This window comes from Ruditapes philippinarum, unplaced genomic scaffold (assembly GCF_026571515.1).
Source record: "Ruditapes philippinarum isolate M1 unplaced genomic scaffold, ASM2657151v2 ctg814_1_1_1_1, whole genome shotgun sequence".
Taxonomy (NCBI): Eukaryota; Metazoa; Mollusca; class Bivalvia; order Venerida; family Veneridae; genus Ruditapes; species Ruditapes philippinarum.
This window is the reverse complement of record NW_026853158.1, coordinates 69933-90448: the sequence shown is the minus strand read 5'-3', so window position 1 is coordinate 90448 and position 20516 is coordinate 69933. Positions and strand designations below refer to the sequence as shown.

The window sequence follows — 20516 nt, the reverse complement described above, 5'->3', positions numbered from 1 at the left end:
AGTGATTGATAGATTGACAACAATTCAACAAAGAAAAAAAATTAAATCAGACATTTTCTGCTTCGTCCGAGTTTGGTGACTGTTCGGTTTTGGTGGTCCCCAACCAATTAGCCATTAGAGTATCAACGACAAATAAAAACAAAATGATGAAAAATGACAGCCAGTAAGGTATAAAAGAGAATGTTCAGTGAAGAACATGAGCCATTATAATATCAATGAGAAATTAGAACAACATGATGAAAAATGTCAGCCAGTAAGGTATAAAAGAGAATGTTCAGTGAAGAACATGAGCCATTATAATATCAATGAGAAATTAGAACAACATGATGAAAAATGTCAGCCAGTAAGGTATAAAAGAGAATGTTCAGTGAAGAACATGAGCCATTATAATATCAATGAGAAATTAGAACAACATGATGAAAATATCAGCCAGTAAGGTATAAAAGAGAATGTTCAGAGAAGAAAATGAGCCATCATAATATCAATGAGAAATTAGAACAACATGACATTTTACGGCAACGTATAGAACAATGAGAAGCTGTTTAAAACACATTATTAAAAATAATAAACGTTATTAAAAACGATCATATGTTATTTCTTAAAACAGATTATATATAAAATTTTATAAAATATTGTTTAAACAAAAGTGTTAATCAAGACAAAACATGCCGTGTTACTCAAGCATAAAAAGGAAAAGAAAAAGAGAGTGTTTGATTATAAAAACTATAAGCTTTTAAACAACGTGTACTTTATCTGAACAACAAGATGCCGAATTAGAACAACGATTTATTAGAATTATTTATATAACAAATATAAGTTCTTTGAACAAATATGTTACTACATCATCAAATTGTTATACCAACATGGTGTTGTTACACTACAATGCATATCACGTGACATGTTTTAAGTCATATAGAATTATACGAATCTCCCTTTCTCTGGAATTTACTTACAATAAACACACCGCCAGACTGAAATAAAGAGAACAATGTACTGGTTACATTTCAAATCATACATAACAACTATTATTCGGTTTGATTAATCTATACAGAATAGGATTTCTAAATCAATAAAGACTCGGTTTGACATAATCTAGATACAGTCGGTTTGAATGATTCTATATTCAGGTCCGGTTTGACTCAATCTATATAGCTTTAGTTTGGCTAAATCAATAAAGATCCTTTCATATTGTCACAGGTTATTGTCACAGGTTACTGTACATTAAGGTTCTCATTGACCGCCGTACAGTGACCTACTTTTAACTCAAAATTCATATCTTTGGCTAATACTCCGTGGAAATTGCATGGAGGTAAATTATCACCACTTTGTGCTTCAAAATTAACTCTTTAAGGGCATGACTGGTGACATGTCCGGGCTCCGTACTCGACAGCGAAAGCTGCATTTTGTGCCCGAAAGGGCGGATGAACCCTCATTAAGCATAGACTACTACACACATTCAATAAAGACTCGGTTTGACTTAATCTGTATAAACCCGGCTTGACTAAATCTGTACACACTTGGTTTGAATGCTTCTTTTCAGACTCGGTTTGACTAATTTTTTACAGAATCGAATACAGACTCGGTTTTTCTAGATATCTATTGATAAGTCATTATGGTAAATGTTACACAGTTAAAACCCTCAGCACAGGCTTTGGCAATCATCAATCACTGGATGACGTCATGAACTAGTATGCTATGATATTTATTGCTGCCGCTTAGTTACTTAGAACTGGCTTTTCTTGAAAGCCAAAAGAGAGTCAAAATAGCCAGCTTATCTTGTGTAATTGTAAGACATAGCATATTAAAAACAACATGGATGTGAAATTTCAACAAACTTACATAGAATGAGACTTAAAGGTACACGAACCTAAATTAAGCTTGCACTAGAATGGTCATAGATAAAACATATAATGTAAATATTTTACAGTACCTTAACTAGAACTGGTAAACTTTTCCAAAATATGATATTTGGCACAATTTCTGCTCCCTCTTTCTTTTTAACGAATTTCATAAATACCACACCAACCACAAAATACAGAAATAAGACTGACACTGCCCTGAATAATACAAAAAACACAACACACTGAAGCATATCAAGATTTCAAAATTCAAGATTTTATTATTAAGTCAGGATCACGCCCAAGTTCAAAGTTCTTTATAGTGTCAAATTCGCGCCGATTCGGGGGAGGGGGCATATATTTTAAATATAGAAAAACACTCTACATACTACTTTTTCAGTCTAAATATTCTGGAAACAAATGAGAAAGGTTGTTTTGATGATATCTAGAGCAATTTCATATTAGGTCACTCGGCTCAAATACGTAAAAACCTCATTAACACTTTAGAGGCTACTGTTTTGGTCCAGATAATCTGGAAAAGAGTAAGATAGGTTGTTAAGATATTCTCTAGCTCAAGTTTGAATATGAATCATCTGTGGGCAAAAACAAGGGTACGCAGCCCAAATTTGGAAGAACCTTGCTAACACTGTTCAGTATATTGTTTAGGTCCAAATATCCTGGAAATCAGTCAGAAAGGTTGTTTAGATGGTTTCTAGGTCATGTATAAATATTGGTCATCTGGGGTCAAAAACTGAGTCACATAACCCAGATTATAAAAAAATTATTGTATACATTCTGGGCATACTATTTTCATCAGAAAGTTTGTTTTGATGATATCTAACTCAGCTTTGAACATGGGTAATCCATGGTCAAAATCGAGCTTACAAAGACCAAAAATGGAAAAAATCTGTTTTCACTCTAGAGGTTGCATTTTAGCCCAAATTTCCTGCACATTGGTCAGAAAGGTTGTTTGAATAAGGGTCATCTGTGGTAAAAAAAAAGGTTACAGCACATAAAAAGGCAGATATGAAACAAATCTTATTAACATTTGCACTATTTCAGATGCAGATATGAATGTTATGATATCAGTTTAAGTTTATTGCATTATATCTGCCGTTCATTCATTGCTAACAATAATAATTCAGAGCCTCAATGATCAGGTGAGCGATATAAGGGCCTTGATATAAGGGCTATCATGGCCCTCTTGTTTGTTCTCATCGTTGTTTTTTTTAAACCTTTTCTTCTCTAACTGTATCAAATAAAATTTATTGTTATCCACAGTCCTACCACAACTTATGTATTAATAAATGAGAATGTTAGCTCATGGTTAGGATCTTTGTTTCAAATAAAAAAGCCGGAGCAGATTATTGTAAGAATCAGCCTCTGAGTGATATACAAGAACTGTTCCAAATATATACATGTGTGTTCACATGACAACCGATACAATTTGAAAAAAAGTTTTACTATACGTGTATGTAAACTAACTGACAAATAGGGCGGGACCAATTTTGCCCCAAGGGCATGATCTATAGAACTTTTGTAGAGGTTAACTTGACAATGCCACATTCAAATATCTAAGCTGTGGTCATTTGTGTTTCAGAAAAAAGGCTTAAATGTATTTTCGTATATAAGCCGATGTAAAATAAGTGACGCCTAGGGAATATAAACCGATTCAATTTGAAAGCACATTAACAATACCATGTCAGAGTGGAGTCCAGACATAGATCCCTGACCTGTCTAATTCTAATTATCAGAGTAGTGGGTTTCAATAAGAATTTCACCACAACATATTTCTTAACAAAAGAGCACATATCAATGTTTGTGGTTAAATCTATTGTTATTCAAGTAAAAGATCAGAGCAGGAATCCATTAAATCAGTAAATCAGAGCTAAATTAAAAACCATTATGAGCAATCGAGATTGTTAAACATGATCTATTGCGTTGTAAATCTTATAAAAAATCAAAATCTATTTAGTATTAAAAAAAAACATGGATTCATTCAGCGTTTCTCCCATAAAATTTCCCATTAATTTTATATCATTCGATGTCATGCCATATAGACTTTAACTAGCATTATCCTGACTCCTGTTGTTGCCAATGCGATCTTGGGAGGCAGTACACAGTTTCGGCCGTTTAGTTTCGAATTGGCCAGGGTCAAATTTACAAATAAGAGACAGTTTTGAAATTGAAGTGAATATTTGAGGTTCTAAATGTTTATAGTTACTATATTTCAAGTTTCAATGACTAGTATTGTGTTTCAGTTATTTAGTAAAATTGAATTTAGTGGTGTTGACCCTTAAATTGGTTTTTGAGAGAGTACCTGTCGGATGCGAACGTGTGGTTTTTGTAGCTAGCCGGTAAATCAGCTCTTCAATTTAAAGGGTATGCAGAAGACTTAGAACAGTGAAAAAAGTAGGTGCATGACTCCCCGTTTTGGATGTTATTTTCAGATTGTGCATTGTTTAAGAAGGAAGAATCACCATAGCTTGTGATTTAATCTTTTGACGTTAATATATTTTGGTTATTATGCGAATAGGGGTAATCCACTCTTTTTGTCGTTGATTTTCGCGACCAAAACAATGGAAAACACAGGGCTATGTGCCAGAAAACTAGAAGGTGGACATGTATTTTTAATTGTTTGCTGTGAGATACATATGTATATGATAAATATGAAATGCATTTATTTCAGGTGTGTGATTACAGACTTGTGTGTGAGGTTTTGATTGTGGCACAGTCAGTTGTTTGACGAGAAGCCTTGAAAACTGTGTATTGCCCCCTTGGAACAGCCGGTGTCGCGTAATAATCACACGGGCGTAATTTTACCAAGGTTTACACAGGTTTTTCAAAACTTGCCTGTAACTTTGTTTATAAACTAAGCGCTGTGAAAATTGGTATAAATTTTCAGCATAGAACAATTATTTCGGTGCATGTATTTGAATATTCTGATAGTATTTTTTTTTCCAGAATATATGCGTGAAACTGAGCTAAATCGCCAAATTTTGCATCTTTCGTAGGTCATTTTGAAAGAACCTGCAAGGTTCTAAAAGTATTTAATTCATGAAAATAAATTGGATCATTCTGATTTTTATGAAATAAAATTTAATGAGTGTTAACTTACAAGATGCAAAGGATTGTTCCAACAGAAATCCCGCTTGAGCAGTTTTTTGGACCGGAAGCACTGCAGCCATTTGGACATGCGCAGACTGATGTAAGCGTCATTTGCTAAAAGAGATAACATGGAAGATGTTCGGATTTTGAAATTGTCTTCAAAAGCTCATCCAATAGGGCGATTACAATTACAAAGGTGGATTTTTTCGTAAATATCATCAATACTTCCTGTGAAATCTAAAAGTGGAAATGATACCTGTCACATAAGATGCATTCTTGTCTGTTTGTATTTTTGTTTCGTTTTACGGCCCATAGACACAATTTAGGTCATATGGCACCGAAACAGGAAATATGATTTTGACTAACCTAGTGTGTTACAAACTTAAAGCAGCACCAGGGGACAGATTGATGGTGACACCAAAAGTATTTTACATCAATTTGTTACAATCCAGATTCTGTATGATTTTGCATGTAAGATTATATGATAATGAAAGTAACCCAAAAGGTAAAATACAAGCATGTATTGTACTTAAACTGTTTACAAACACACAATTAAGGTGAATTCTTACAAAAAAGCCCGCGTTCTGCTGACCGTCTGCCGATATTTCCGGATCACATGCACTTTGGTCACACTTTAAAATAATCTCAGAAAGTCTGTAAAATAAATAAATAAATAAATAAATAACTGAGTAAATGAATGAATAAATGAATGAATGAATGAATGAATGAATGAATGAATGAATGAATGAACGAACGAACGAACGAACGAACGAACAAGCAAACAAAAAACAAATAAATAAATAAATTATTTATAAATAAATGTTTCTATCTAAAGGCCCATTTTGTTTTTCTTTTTTCTCTCAAAAGTTTGATTTATTTGGTGTATGCCTAAATATAGAGTCCAATTAAGCTAAAATCTGGCCAGTTTGCTTCTGTTGATTTTTGGCAATTAGTGCAGTTACATTGATTTAGTTTTCTGTATGGAAGTCATAATATTACATTTGTTTACATTTTACTACTTTCTTGATGAATAAATATTTTCGTCAGATGGTACGCGTCTAAAATGCTCTAACTCCATTGTTTAAACTTTATAATACTTATGTTTGCTCTTCCTAAAGAAAGTTAAAAAAATCGTTTCCGAATCATGATGTGACTTTAACGCCTCTTAAAAGACAACCAAAATTAAAAAAGCTAAAGCATAAAAACATATCAGACGAGTATAAACATATTTTTTTTCTTAATTGTAATAAAGGCTTAAATGATATTTGGACCATTTGTGGGTATATATCCTAAATCAACCAGTGTTAGGGTGATATGAGAAAATATGGTCGTGACCCAAAATAGGGCTCGAACCGACGATCCCTAGGTTGCGGGGAAGCTGCAATCTTTGATCATAATACTTCTCTCTAATAAATCATCAAACATTTGAATAATAAATCGCGTCGACAGTTTTTGGACTCCATAATTCTCTAAATACATAAAGGAACATGTATATTCCTTAAACATGTGTATTTCGCATGAATGCGGCCAACTTCGCCAATTTCCGTTTATAACAATCATTTTTTAAAAGCGATGAGATGATACGATTATTATTTGTAAGCTTCGTCGTCTAGTATTAATTTGAAAACAAACTCAGTCAACCAATTCAGGGATATCACGATTATATTCTTGTGGTATTCTAGCAATTCTGGAACGGGGTAAGTTTTTCAGGTCATATCAACGCTTGTTTATTCTATTTACGACATGGGAAAATGACGGAAAAATGGCGAATAATGACGAAGTTTTACAAAATGGTTATATTACCTTAAGTTTGTTATATCACCAGAAGTATATCCTGCAATAAGGTTCCCACTGTCGTCATCATACTTGAAGGCGGCCTTTGCTGCGTCCCCTATGGTGATTGACTGTGTTTTGTCTGGATTTATGATACATACCTTAAATAAACATCAAATATTGTATTTTCAGTCAAAATTGAAAACAAGTATGTATACCAAAATATGTAAACAAAGATCAATTACCAAGGGATGAACTTTTTACTGACAAAACAACATAAGTAGCATTAAAGACAACAGCAATAGCACGAAACAAACAAAATGAAAGGAAAAATGAGAGAAAGAAACAAAACAACAAACATAAATTATGTATTATGTCTATACATGTCTAATTGTTATATATCGTATAGTTTGACATTTGGCCTACAGCAAAATCAAAGAGCGACAACTTTAACGCAGCATGCCTCCAGATTTATGCTAATTTTCATAAAATTTTTGTATGTAAGAGTAAAATATTGTGAAGTGAACATAGAAAGTAGCATGCATTTTCAACGGTACTTACAATTAACGTAAATCACCAAACAGATGTCAAAATATGTAAAAAAATCCTTACTGCGTTAGTCTGACTCAGTAGCAATAGGGTAATGGTGCCATTAATTGCACATAATTTGTAAATTATTACTTGAAATTGGCATTGTTTTACTTTTCTTAAAATCTAAGTACATTTTTCTCAAGTTTGACATTTTTGAAATATGTTGAACACATCTGGAGGCATTGAGCTTTGAAATGAAATGAACCGGATTCCGCATATACTTTAAAAATGTGCTCTTTAGTCTTTACTTGTACATTTATAGTCACAATACTGGCAATTTCTCTTAAGAAAACAGTTGAAATTGTTGAAATTGTTGTATTACACGTGCGCAATTGAACTTAAACGCGTTGTTGTTATGATACAGTAACAAACAAGGGGAGATAAACGTTGTGATAGAATGTGATACAGGTATAATAAGACTGATGTTCTACGGAGTGGTGATGGTAGTTTTCACTCCGGATCACAGCAGTAAGTCACAATGGATTTACAAGAGCTCAATTCAGTCATCGCATCGTTCCTGGGCAAGCTATCAGACAGTTTACAAATATTAGTTGCCTACACTTTCGCAATGAACTGATGACTTCTGTACTTGCCAGACCAGAGGTACAGTATGAATGACCGTAAGAAAAATTTCATGATACATCACAACGAAAGAGACTCGCACCGTCCGAGAATTGAACCCGGTTCGCCCGATAAACAGTCCAACGATCTACCCATTGAGCTAACGGGGCTGTGGCTGATGTACTATGGATATAATATATTTGAATTCTTACCGCAGCGTCCGTGCATTCTTCCTCTTGAAACGGTGTGCACGGGTTATAGGAGTAAAAATTGCCTTCACTACTTGACAATATATCTTTAAATCTGATAATATAGAAAGTAAAGTAAGTAAATTAATATAAAAAATTATAAATATAAAGTATATCTGGGAAGTATACAATAAAGATGAATTTGAAACATTGTTCATGCTTGAATCTGACAAAAATTTAAATAAGATTCACATGTTTATTTCTTATTGTAATGTTTGTTTGTTTTTTGTTTGTTTGTTTGACTGGCTTTTACGTCACACCGACACAGTATAGGTCATTTAGCGACGTTCCAGCTTTACTGGTGGAGGAAGACATCAGGAGCCCTTCCGTGAATTATTTCAGGCACGAACGGGCACCTGAGTAGAACCACCGACATTCCGTAAGCTTGCTGGATAGCTTCCTCACATGAAAGAATCCAAAGTCCTTGTCGGGATTTGAACCCACAGCGGTGAGGGGCAAGTGGTTTGAATTCAACGACCTTAACCACTCGGCCCCGCTCGTTGACTTATCATAATGCAATACAAAGTACACATTTTAGTTATACACATAACGTGCATATCTTAATCTAGCATTATTAATTTAAATGACACTTACAATAAAATATCAAATCTGCCAATATTAAAACATACAGTACTTGTTTGAAAAAGGCAAAAATGAAACATCAAGTACGAAGTGTGAGTGTTTGAATAAGGCAAATAACAAATAAATAAATAAATAAATAAATGAATAAATAAATAAATAAATGAATAAATGAATAAATAAGTTATCATACTAAAGACATAAAAATGGCATGCTAGATAATTCTGAATAAACGTGTTTTAAGTGAAGAATAGAGAGCAGCAAATTAAGAATAGAAAAAGAGATCATCACAGCATCATTTTCATTCATAGAAGAAATAGTCAGTTGGAAAATAATTGTTTTATACTATCTAGGTAAGAAAAAGAGTTATAAAAACTTATTCTTATCGGTGACCATTAGGGTCCGTAATAGGAGGGTGGTATAGTGGGTAAAATTGGGAGGGTGGGGTGTAGCGACCAATCGACGCGCCGAACACATGTCATCGCTTTGTGTCAGCGACACATGACTTTTAAACCTAGTATGACCGTTGATTCCATGGAAACAATACCTTGGTGTATTATCTGTATTCCCGAGACTTGTTAAATCAACAACACCGCCGTCATCATATGTACACTTGCATTGAGAATTCTGATTACAATCCTTCAGTCTTACCGAACCGAAATATAAAACGCATGTGACTATCCCTAAAATCATTTTTACCCGAATCATCGTCAAAATTGATTATCACATAAACAGAGAAATTTCCTTATCTAACAACATATGTTAATATCCAAAATACGTTATTTTTGAAACATAAAATTTATTTAAAACCTAAATTTCAGGATCGAAAATTGTAAAATTTAATTATACAGTATCTAATCAGTGTAGATATTTATACATGTATATCAGACTGCTGTATCATTATAGTAAAGTTTACATGTACGCTCGTATATTTTAATAGCTCAGCGTCAATTTTATCAAAATAAAGATTAGAAATAGGACCGCCATTTAAAACTTTGGTCGCACCGTGTTAGATATTACATCGTATAGATCTAAATTACCGAAATTCATTATCGCATTTTTCAATATAAAAACTGCGCCTGATTTATAATAACCGTTAATTTAATAATTTGATATCCATTGAGTGACATTTCATTCTAATATATCAAAGGAGCTAAAATGAGGTTAAAAAAGCCGTAACAAATGAGATACGAATATCAAACATATATATCCAGTGATGCGCTTAAGCCTCGGTCTCACTTACTTCCGGCAGAGCCCAGGACCATCCCGGTAAGTTACCGGGATGATCCGGGACGATCCGGGGTGAAATTATAGCGGTCACACTTACCCCGGCAGCACTACGGTAGTTCTAAACTAACCACCCAGGATGCGCTCCGGATCATCCAGGCAGCGCCCAGGTGCAGCTACGGTTCATGCCGGTGCTTCCCCGGTCGTTCCCGGATGACGCCGGAAGAGCCCCGGTTGACCAAGGCAGAGCCCCGGTCGATCCAGGCAGAGCCCCGGCAGAGCCCAGGACGGTCCAGGCAGAGCCCCGGTAGAACCCCGGTGGATTGAAAACGCCCGAAAATGATAACATTGATACATAATTTTTATTTAATATAATATCTATTGTTCCAGAATAGTAATGCATGATGATTTTCTGAAAAATCCTTATGCCATACTGGATAGAAGGGAAATGGGAGGGGTTTTAATACCAGCAAGTGCAATCATCGCAAATTGTCGTTATTCTTTTGAAATGATCCGGGCTTTGCCGGGGCTCTACCGGGATCAACCGTAGCCCTACCTTTATCATCCGGGACTCTGCTTGTAGTTGCCGGGGCTCTGCAGGCATTTTCCGGGGCTCTACCGTAGCTCTACCGGCTATATCATACCCCGGATCATATCCGGTTTGTGCCGGCAGAGCTACGGTGCTTCCCCGGTATAACCCCGGTCGTTCCCGGCAGAGCTAAGGATGAAGCCGGCAAAGCTATACCTTCCCGGATCATCCCGGACCACCCCGGTGATATTAAATATTTTATTCCATCCGGGGTCGAATGCCGGATGTTCCCGAATCATCCTGGATCATCCAGGACGTTGCCGGCAGAGTTACGGATGTACTCCGGTTGTTCCCGGTCGAACCCCGGTCGTTCCCGGATCACCCCGGACGTCTACCGGGGCTCTGCCGGGGCTCTGCCGCGATTAGTGAGACTGTAGCTTAACAATGGAAAATCTGCAAACGATAATGAAGACATCTTTTTAAAATTAAATTGATAATAGATTTTTGCGCCATTCTCAGGCCGATTTGAGTAAAAACGTTACAACCGTTTTCATTGTGGGTCATTTTAATCAATTAAATGATTAATCTGAAGAAAAACACGGAGTAGGGGAATGACCATTTTTACACGATTTTTTTACAAGATTTACACGAAATAGTAAAGTCTCGAAAACATTTTGCCGGTCCTTTAATGTCAAAAACATCTCCATTATCAAGTTCCTTTAAATAAAATTATGTCGCGCATAAAATACGATTCTAGGACATTTGGTCCCGGACGTTTGCCCCCCCTCCCCTTTTTGCGATGGCGGACATTTGCCCCATCGTATGTTTTGAAAGGGCGGACATGTGTCCCCTTAAATTTTTGATATGAGATATGAGGAAGCGAACGGCCGCCTCTAAGAAATAGGACGGCAATTGTCCGGGGGGCAAATGTCCAGATATACAATGTTTTTAATGTGTCAAGTGAGTAACATGTGATACAGATACCTCTTCTGTCACAAGATAGTAACTGCGTTCAGTGTATCACATGAATGTGTCTAAATACTTTCATATTTTACATAGTTAAATATATGTAGTGTCCCATTTTAAATATTTTGATAAACGAGAATCTTCTTATAAAAATGTCGCGCATTACATATTTTAACGTGTCCAACGTGTAATTTACATTTATGTCTGAAGTAACTACGACAGGTTATTTTCCTCCTCAAATTTTATTTTAGAATTAAAGAGATAGCTTAAGTGGCATTATACGCACTTTTAATGTCATATATATCTTATTTTGTTTAAATTTATTTTTGTTTAAACCATAGAACTTTATTCAGTGATGTAAGTCTCTGTTTGAATAATATTTAACGATAATACGTCTTGTTTTTTTTCTTGCTTTCTTTTTGTGATTAAACGATTTTTTTTTTATCTTTTAAACGAAATCAAACGCATGTTACAACAAAAAAATCAGGGGAACCAGTACATTTTCTATTGTACTTTATTTTACAATACATTTACCAATTGTTATTGATTTTGAGGGGATTGGAATTTATCTCGAGAGGTCGGATCGGTAGATTTAGAACTCAAAACTTGACACCCTTACCCTTTCCTCCTGTCCCATCCTCTTCCGTAAAAAAGTTCATCCGAAATTTTTTTTTAAGCAGAAACGGGAACGGAAAGTCAAAATAAATGATCACTTTTTTAAATTTTGTTAATAATTTAAATAATCAAATATATGATTATTCGAAAATGATTTTGTCCTTAAGTTGAATATGAAATATTTTATCTTATAACCTTCTGATAATTATTATACAGCATCCTGTATCACCTTGTTGATTGACTCGCTCAGATAAATGGACTTAAGGATTTTGAAATAATTTTCATCTTATTTAATCTTGACTCATATTTCATGTATATTTCAATTTTTTGAAATCAAATTTGAAGTTTGGATACTTTCATTAGTTTTACTGTTTTATTTAATATCGGCAAACGAATATCTATAATTTAGGCAGGGTTGTTCGTTTTAAGAAATAAAATGGGTCTGAGATTGAAATCCTTGTTTTTATTTCTGGTAACGTATGTAACGTATATAACGTGTAAGGACTGTACTGTAAATGACGAATGCTCGTGTACAATGGATGATGGCAGTGGTAAAGTGGACCTAACAAGTCTGGGAAAATCCGACAATACGCCAATGTAAGTATCATATGTTTAAACATATTGTATACCGCTGATGACGGTGCTGGGGGGGGGGAGCTAAAAATGTTGCACTTTCAGTGGTTTTTTACAAATAATTAATTATAGTCCATGCTTTAAAACTTTTTGCTTGTGTCCACTTTCATTTGTTTTTATAAAGTTATATCAAAAGGTTAATTTATGTCCCTGCTGCATGTTTTAATTTAATTTGGTCGGTGACAAAGTGGTCATATATTGGTGGCCTATGTAAAACTATTTAAGAAAAATGATCTTAATTATATCTAATTACAAAACCGACTTTGTCTTGAATATCAAGAAAAATGAAAGTATCCGGATTGATTTTCCGTTTTCAACACCGGATGTTGCTTGAGTCTTGACGTTATGATTGTGCACTAAAGTTTGCTATAAAAATAGAAATACTCACAGTCTTCAGGCAAACTCTTCACAGTCATTTGATTGGCTACGCTCTGTGTAGCGAAGCAAAGGGAGACCACTGTTTCGAAGTTTGGTCTTCTGGAGTGACATTCGGAACACTTGGCGGATAATAAGTAATCATCAAGGAAATAATACGGATTGAAAGTGCATATAGATCTAATACTTAACTTTTTATGTTGACAAAGACAGAGCTTGTTAAGTAAAGGATGAATCAATTTCACATCCGTTTTAAAATATAATTGTATATCGGTAATAATATGATTAAGAATATGCCTGTAAAACAGAATCAACTCGTACAATACCCATTGTCATACATTTATAATAATATATGAATTACATAAATGAGCATGTCATTTGTACTTTTCGGCTATTAGCATAATGAGCAAATAAGCAATGTACGTTATATCTTAAACGACTTATACACAATATAATGAAATTAAATAACGCAGCAAATATACAGTAGTAAATATCGCAGCGTAGGTCTGTCTGAAACACCGTATCAGTTCTGCTTAAATTCAAGGTCCTTACACGTAGTTTAATAGAAAGGACCAAAAAGTTGCGACTGCTGGAGTTAACCGCCCTTATTTGTTTTCGGTGGGGACTCTAAATTAAACTAAAATATATATATAAAAAATAAAGGTTATTTATGTCATTGTCATATATAATAGGCTGAGAGAAAGTTGTTTATGATGTGTTATAATTATATTATTCAGGTTTAAAGACGTATTGTATAGTGACGAGGGATATTATTACTCGTACAATCCGTGCGGAGGTTTCGATGAAGGAGCTTGCTCTAACGCTGCGGTACGTTTGATGTTGTTTTTTTCTCGATTGAGCATCATATAAACTTATCTATATTGATAATTTATACATAATTGCATAAACAAAGCAATATAAGGCTAATATACATTGTTTAGTTCAATTCTTAATTCAACAGTACTCAGTTGTCAAATCTAAATTGGACGAGTCTTATATAGGTTTTACAGCTGTGCTCAATATTATAAAACTATACAGACTATTATTCTCAGTTGTCAAGTCTAAATTGAACGAGATGCTAGCTGAATCTTATATAGGTTTTACAGCTCTGCTCAATATTATATAACTTTACAAACTATTCTTTTAGATTATCAAAGAATTCCGTTAATAATGATAAGGATTTAAATATGTTGTTTTTGGACTCGGACAATGAAAACATAATTGATAAAATTAGATTGAAAATGATACAAATTTGAGATCACATGGTCTAAACAACACCGAAAGGGTAGAATTCAGTATTTTACTCAACTCACATTATTTGATACTCGAAAACAGTTAAAATGGGACTCTTGAATAATAAAGAAAATGTTGCAAGCATGTTTTTTTATGGAAAATTTGCAACTTTTAAAATGTTCTTTATGTTGCCCTTACATAGCTTATGCAAAAACAAGGAGAAAAGAGGAGAATACATTTAATTTTTGTTGCAATTAAAGGATAATATATTGAATTCAAAAGGATCTATATTCATTGATTTTTTACATGATGAAACAATATTATTGTTATTCTTGTATTTTCCATTGAGATATTTTCCAGGTTTGTGTTTTAAAACAAGACAAGTCTCATCAACAACAGATTGGCGACGCCTCTAGAGCAGCTTTTAAATGGGATGATGATAGTGGCAATGTCATTGCAGCTTATACGTCAGGCACTGGTATTTTAAGGTGAGACAAACGTTGAACGCACGTGCGTATATGGTAAAAATGTATGACCGTAAGTAATTTAATTACATACGATAGCACGTGTACAACACAAGGTTTATATATTTGGACACGTTGGTCACCCGTGCTGACAGAGAAAGCAAAGGTGCAAAGCTGCAATTACAGTATCAATTATTATAATTCGTATATGTTTGCTTAGAAGTTCCTGTTATATAAAATATCTCAAATATTAATTAATTTGCCTGTGGAAGGGAGGAACAATAGTTTCAGATATTAATGGTATCGGCTTTATTGTTGCACTTTTTTTTGCATCGAACAGTTGTTCGAACCTTAGTTGCACTTATGATCATATCGAGTTTGCAATGTTTTTATTGCATGTTCTTTCTTTTTTTCCTGAGTAGGTATTTCATAGTGCTTTGTTTATATGCACTCGTTGTTTATTTTTATATTTCACTGTTCTATTTTTATCTTACAAACATCAGATATAGATTTTTGCCTGTAACACTTGCAGGTTGTCAACAGTAAATCTTGTATGCGATCAAACTGCGTGTACGCCAACATTCCAGCCAGAAGGTGAGCAAGGAGCCGGGCAATTTGTAAGTAATCACCGTTTTTTTGTTTATAAATTGCGATAAAACAACGTTTTTTAAAACTGTTTTTGAATTTATTTGTAGGATTTTCATTTGATATTCATGACTTAATTATTGCGATGTATTTTTGTTATTTGTAATGAAGTAAAACTGCATTTCAGGTTTCATTGTGTCAAATATGATAACATAACTTGATAGATGTTTTAATTTTGTCTTATGAAATATGATAATACTTTATGCTTTTTTATTATATTTTCTTAGAATAACAAGTTTAAAAATAGATCATAGTATGACTATAGATTGTAGTTAAAGAGACGATTATCTTAAGTATTTTGATATGTTAAAAATTGCAGCCTCGTTTAAAGCGGCCTCAAGTTTTTAAGTTTTGTAGGAAAATAATTCTGTGTTGTTTCATACTAAATATTCCAGTATTTTCTTTCCCTCCAGTAAACTGTAAAAACGCGTCAGTGACATTCGTTTCTAAAAATAAAAGATCGAAAAACGAATGCTATGCTTTTTAATTTAATTTGGAGAGCTGACCGGAAGATTTGAAGTATCGAGGGGTTTCCTTATTGTTTATGTTTTTTTACGTCGAAAATCTCATTTTCTACCTTATTTTTTTATTTGAAAATTATATGAACAGATTTATATAAGAATAACATATTTAACTTTTAAAAAGCTGGAGGCCGCTTTGACAATATGACAGTTTGTGGAAGAGAGCAACAAAATTGCATTATGATATGAGCCGCGTCATGACAAACCAACGTAATGCGTTTGCGACCAGCATGGAGCCAGAACAGCCTGCGCATCCGCGCAGTCTGATCAGGATAATGCTGTTCGCTATCAGTTTCTCTACTTGTTATAGGATTTGTAAGCGAACAGCATGGATCCTGATAAGACTGCGCGGACGCGCAGGCTGGTCTGGATCCATGCTTGTCGCAAACCCATTATGTTGGTTTTGTCGTGACGCGGCTCATATATATCTCCGCCTATTTTTTTAATTAAAGGAGCAATGAAAAGAAATCATTCTCAAATATGACGATTTTGATAAAAAAAAGGTTGGATTTCAAATTATTTTCTTTTTCAAGAAGACTTTTTTTAATTTAGTTTCTTTGGAATATTAAAATTAAAGCATACATTTTATGGATTATAAAACACGTTTGTTAAAACGTCGAAATTCTATGAAAGTAGGTAGAGTAGAAAATGAACAAATTATTTTTATTATCTGAAACTTATTTTCTCGTGTAACAACAGGAAATGACGTTGACGACGATATGCGCATGTCCGGGCAAGTGTGGTCCAAGCGGACCCATAAATTCTACCTGCAATAGCGTTTCGGGTGGACTCAGCTCTAGAAGTAACATCAACATTATCATCATGTTCCTTGTCCTCATGCTTACCACCACAACCAACAATATTATGACACTCACGTGTATGTAATATAAGAACAATTGTGATTTTTTTGTAATATTAGAACAGTTATGTTTGTGATATTAGAACAATGGCAAAGAACCATCTTGAAGAAGACATTAATGCAATTCTTTTTTTAAATGCATTTTCTTGTTTTTGTACCTGTTTTAGATATAAACTATTTTACACAGGGATAAGGTTATGACCATATAATCAATTCAAAAGCACCGACTTGATATTAAACTTTTAAGAAAAGAAATATACAAAACAACATAATATACAAGTTCTAGTTATATATTTTCATTAAACAGTTTTCTGTAGTAGGTCCTTCATGAACCTTCAAGACTTCTTTGACAAAAACATTTCATCACATGGGGAGTGAAATCGCGACGGCACCCAACTCGAATGGACTTCTTTACGATAGTTATATTTCAACAATGAATGAATTCTGAATAAACATGCGAGGTGCACAAGTAACAGTGAATTGCTTTTACAATATAAGTTCAATAAACTCTTATTTTTTGTTCTACTCCTTATTATCTTTGATAATAATAAACAGGGAAACCGATGTTTCCTTTTTCATTTACTCCTTATTGTCTTTTATATTTGTTTTAGATATGGCAACGGATGTTTGAATAATTTGCACTGCACATATCTTTTCACATCAGTGGTTATAATTATAACTATCTAGATATACAGCTATTTTGTTGTTGTTTTTCTTTGATTCGTGCTTTTTTTAGTAAACGATAATGATGTCACGGGGAAAAACCTGTTCTGTTACTACATTTATATTACTCAGAATGTCTCTTAGGCTACACTTGTTTAACGTTAAATCTGAAATACGGTATATACTTTCCCAACGATGTTTGGAATCCATTACTTAATGTCTCGCAAATACATGTAAACATTTGATTGAAAGCATTCAGCACAGAGAATTAAAGTATATCGCAAACCAGATGCAGCGAACATATGTAGAACAGACTTATTGCTGACAATGTGTAAAGTACACCACGATACATTGATTAAACGTTAATATTCCTTGTTTTTATCCAGCCTGTTTTCGTCACATAAATAAAATAAAACAAGTAAGCCAAAACAAATACATGTAAATGTGCAATAACTTTGAAAGACAACCAAGCACTGAGGTTATAATGTAATGGTTTACATTGATCAGAAAACGTTCTGTGCTAATTTCAGACCAATAAGTTACTTGAAATCTGAGTTTGAGCTCAGAAACTGCTTTTGTAACACAAAACCCAACACTCGACATTCAGAGTCCAGCTAAAAATCAAGATTCAAATCAATTATTGATATCCGCTTATTAACAATGTATTTTAGAATCAACAGTGAGCTAGACATTCAAATATTTCCCATCTCGAGTTTCACAAGACAACTATCCTCACTTAAATGATAAACTTAACTAAAATGAAAGCGTTAAATTAATAATTTCTGGCAGTACCATTATCAACGAGGCAGTCTTTTAAAGCGGCCTTTAGCTTTTCTAAGGGTATAATATTGTTAGATAAATCGTTTCATATCATTGTAAAATCAAAAAAATGAAGGTTGGAAATGAAATTTGTCGTCAATAAAATACTATCGGGACGCTGTTTTAAAGAAGGATTACATTAACATGTATAAAATACTGAAATACTTAGTTTGATACAACACAGGATTGTTTTTTTTTTCGTAAAAAAGAAGAAAGCTGAAGACCGCTTTAAGAGAAAGAGGTATAGCATTTAGAAGAGCAAGCAGCTGCTAGTCAAATAAGTATCGATGCAGCATTAATATCCTACATCTTATAGATTACACAATTCACATGAGATATCGTTAACATTATGATATTTAACTACAGTTCTCGCATTGGGTTCAGTACTGTACATAGTCGTGCAAAATATGAGTGGGGTTGGCAGAACTCAGGTTCTAGTGAAAAGATGTTTCACTTAATTTTACAGAACAATCTTCACAGGTCATGAATAATATAAGTCTATATTTACAAATCCAAGTTGTCAATACATATTGATAGTTTGAGTATTACAGAAAGGTGAACCATTCTATTTAGTTTAAAATGTAAATCAAATGTATTTTGAATAGGAACTTGTTTTTTTATAAATAAAAACAATCAAAGGAGACACAAAAATAAATGAAGATAATAAACAATTCTTTTTGTTTAAGGGTAAGGCAAAACGTTTCTAGTTCGTATCAAATTTTTATTTGTCTTTAAGTAACTAAGCATATAAACCAATAATAATAATAATAATAATAATAATAATAATAATAATAATAATATAATAATAATAATAATAATAGATACTGTACTTTCTGGTATGTAAATACTTAGTTTTCGTTGCTCGTTTTGATTTTATTTGCTTAGTATGCTTTTGTGCAGCAGGTTCATTACGACCTATAGATTTTACTATTTATGATATGCTATAAATAACTGGGAAGAACATGCTGAAATAATAAATAAAAGAGAAATTTTATTTGATTCAGGTTTACAACACACAATGATACAAGTTTAGAATTAGGAAAAACAAATGAAATATGGTTTTTCAAATGCAGCTTATCAAACAGGAGGTACAAGCTGCCAAAAACCATATTAAATTACAATTTGACAAGAATTAGGAACAATGAAAATGAAATTATTATATTAAACCTTAATATTATATTTTAAGGTACAAAACAGCAAGTACTACATACAAAAGTATCAATTATAATTATCACAAGTTGTAACTTATTGGCTTATACATGTATAATAAATTAAAAATCAAAGATTTTTAGACAGGTGTTCTATATGAAATATTATACATGTAGAAACATACAAAAAACACAAACCTTGGATTGCCCAAGAAAGACCGAAATCTTATTTCCAATGGGTTCCATTGATTATACCTACTTCATTGCACACACCAATATAAAACAAAGTGTACGTAAGAACAATGCATACCAAATGATTTTAGGATTTGGCAGTTATTACAATTTCAAAATTTCATATAGTTTGAATGTGTTAGTGTGATTCCTAGAAATCGTAAATACAATAATAGCAAAAAGTATTGTTATCATGTGTTAAAATATGATAAACAAGATAAAAAAGGAAAGGTGGCGTTCAATAAACGCAACCCCCATCATAACTAAATAATGCATAGAAAAACATTTTCAAGAAATACCATTTGTCTGCAATGACCACACTGAAAAAACGATGACCAAATATCCCGTAGATATATGTGTAGCCTAATTTTGAAATCAGTATATGCAGTTAAAATACATGATGGGCAAGTCGTCCTGCAACAACATAATTAAGAGTTGCATCGACAACATTTGATATATTCTGAACAAAAATGCCGGATGAACAAAGGGCAGTTGGTCCATAACAAAATCGTTAGCATGAGTCCACAGTATTTTGAAAAATCCTGTGACTCAACGAAAGATGTATTGAAAGAAATAAAGCACCACTTTCGTAGCCTACAATTGAACTCAACAACAAATTCGCCTTAGCAAGACATTGTACCCACTCATAAAGCACTCACTTATAAGACAAAGATTGTGTCCGAGGTTTTGGCGTCTGGGAAAATAACCGTCACCCAAAATCTTCCATTTCTCTTTTATTCTTCCCCATAAACTAAAATATAGGTGTCTAAAACGAACAGATACAATTCGAGAAATGTCACTGGGTCTGCAGTTTATTCGTATCTCATGAGTGACCACATTGCAGTTAAAAATGGTAGTGATAGAATCAAATGGTAGATGAGGCTGATGGC

General features: G+C 33.5%; 2 protein-coding genes across 2 annotated transcripts; one reads left to right on the top strand and one right to left on the bottom strand.

Moving 5' to 3' along the window:
* Positions 1–771: 771 nt before the first annotated feature.
* LOC132735454 (uncharacterized) lies at positions 772–9597 on the bottom strand. Its single transcript, XM_060722412.1, has 7 exons — positions 9246–9597; positions 8084–8174; positions 6750–6880; positions 5516–5600; positions 4957–5060; positions 1931–2057; positions 772–971 (listed from the first exon to the last, which is right to left on the bottom strand). The coding sequence occupies exons 1-7, from the start codon at positions 9404–9406 to the stop codon at positions 909–911; spliced, it is 762 nt and encodes a 253-aa protein (XP_060578395.1). The 5' UTR covers positions 9407–9597; the 3' UTR covers positions 772–908.
* Positions 9598–12281: 2684 nt separating this feature from the next.
* On the top strand, positions 12282–17463 carry LOC132735450 (uncharacterized). The gene is made up of 5 exons (XM_060722400.1): positions 12282–12632; positions 13781–13871; positions 14637–14764; positions 15273–15357; positions 16606–17463. Exons 1-5 carry the CDS (start codon positions 12472–12474, stop codon positions 16789–16791), a joined length of 651 nt encoding a protein of 216 aa, XP_060578383.1. The 5' UTR covers positions 12282–12471; the 3' UTR covers positions 16792–17463.
* The last annotated feature ends 3053 nt before the right edge of the window (positions 17464–20516 follow it).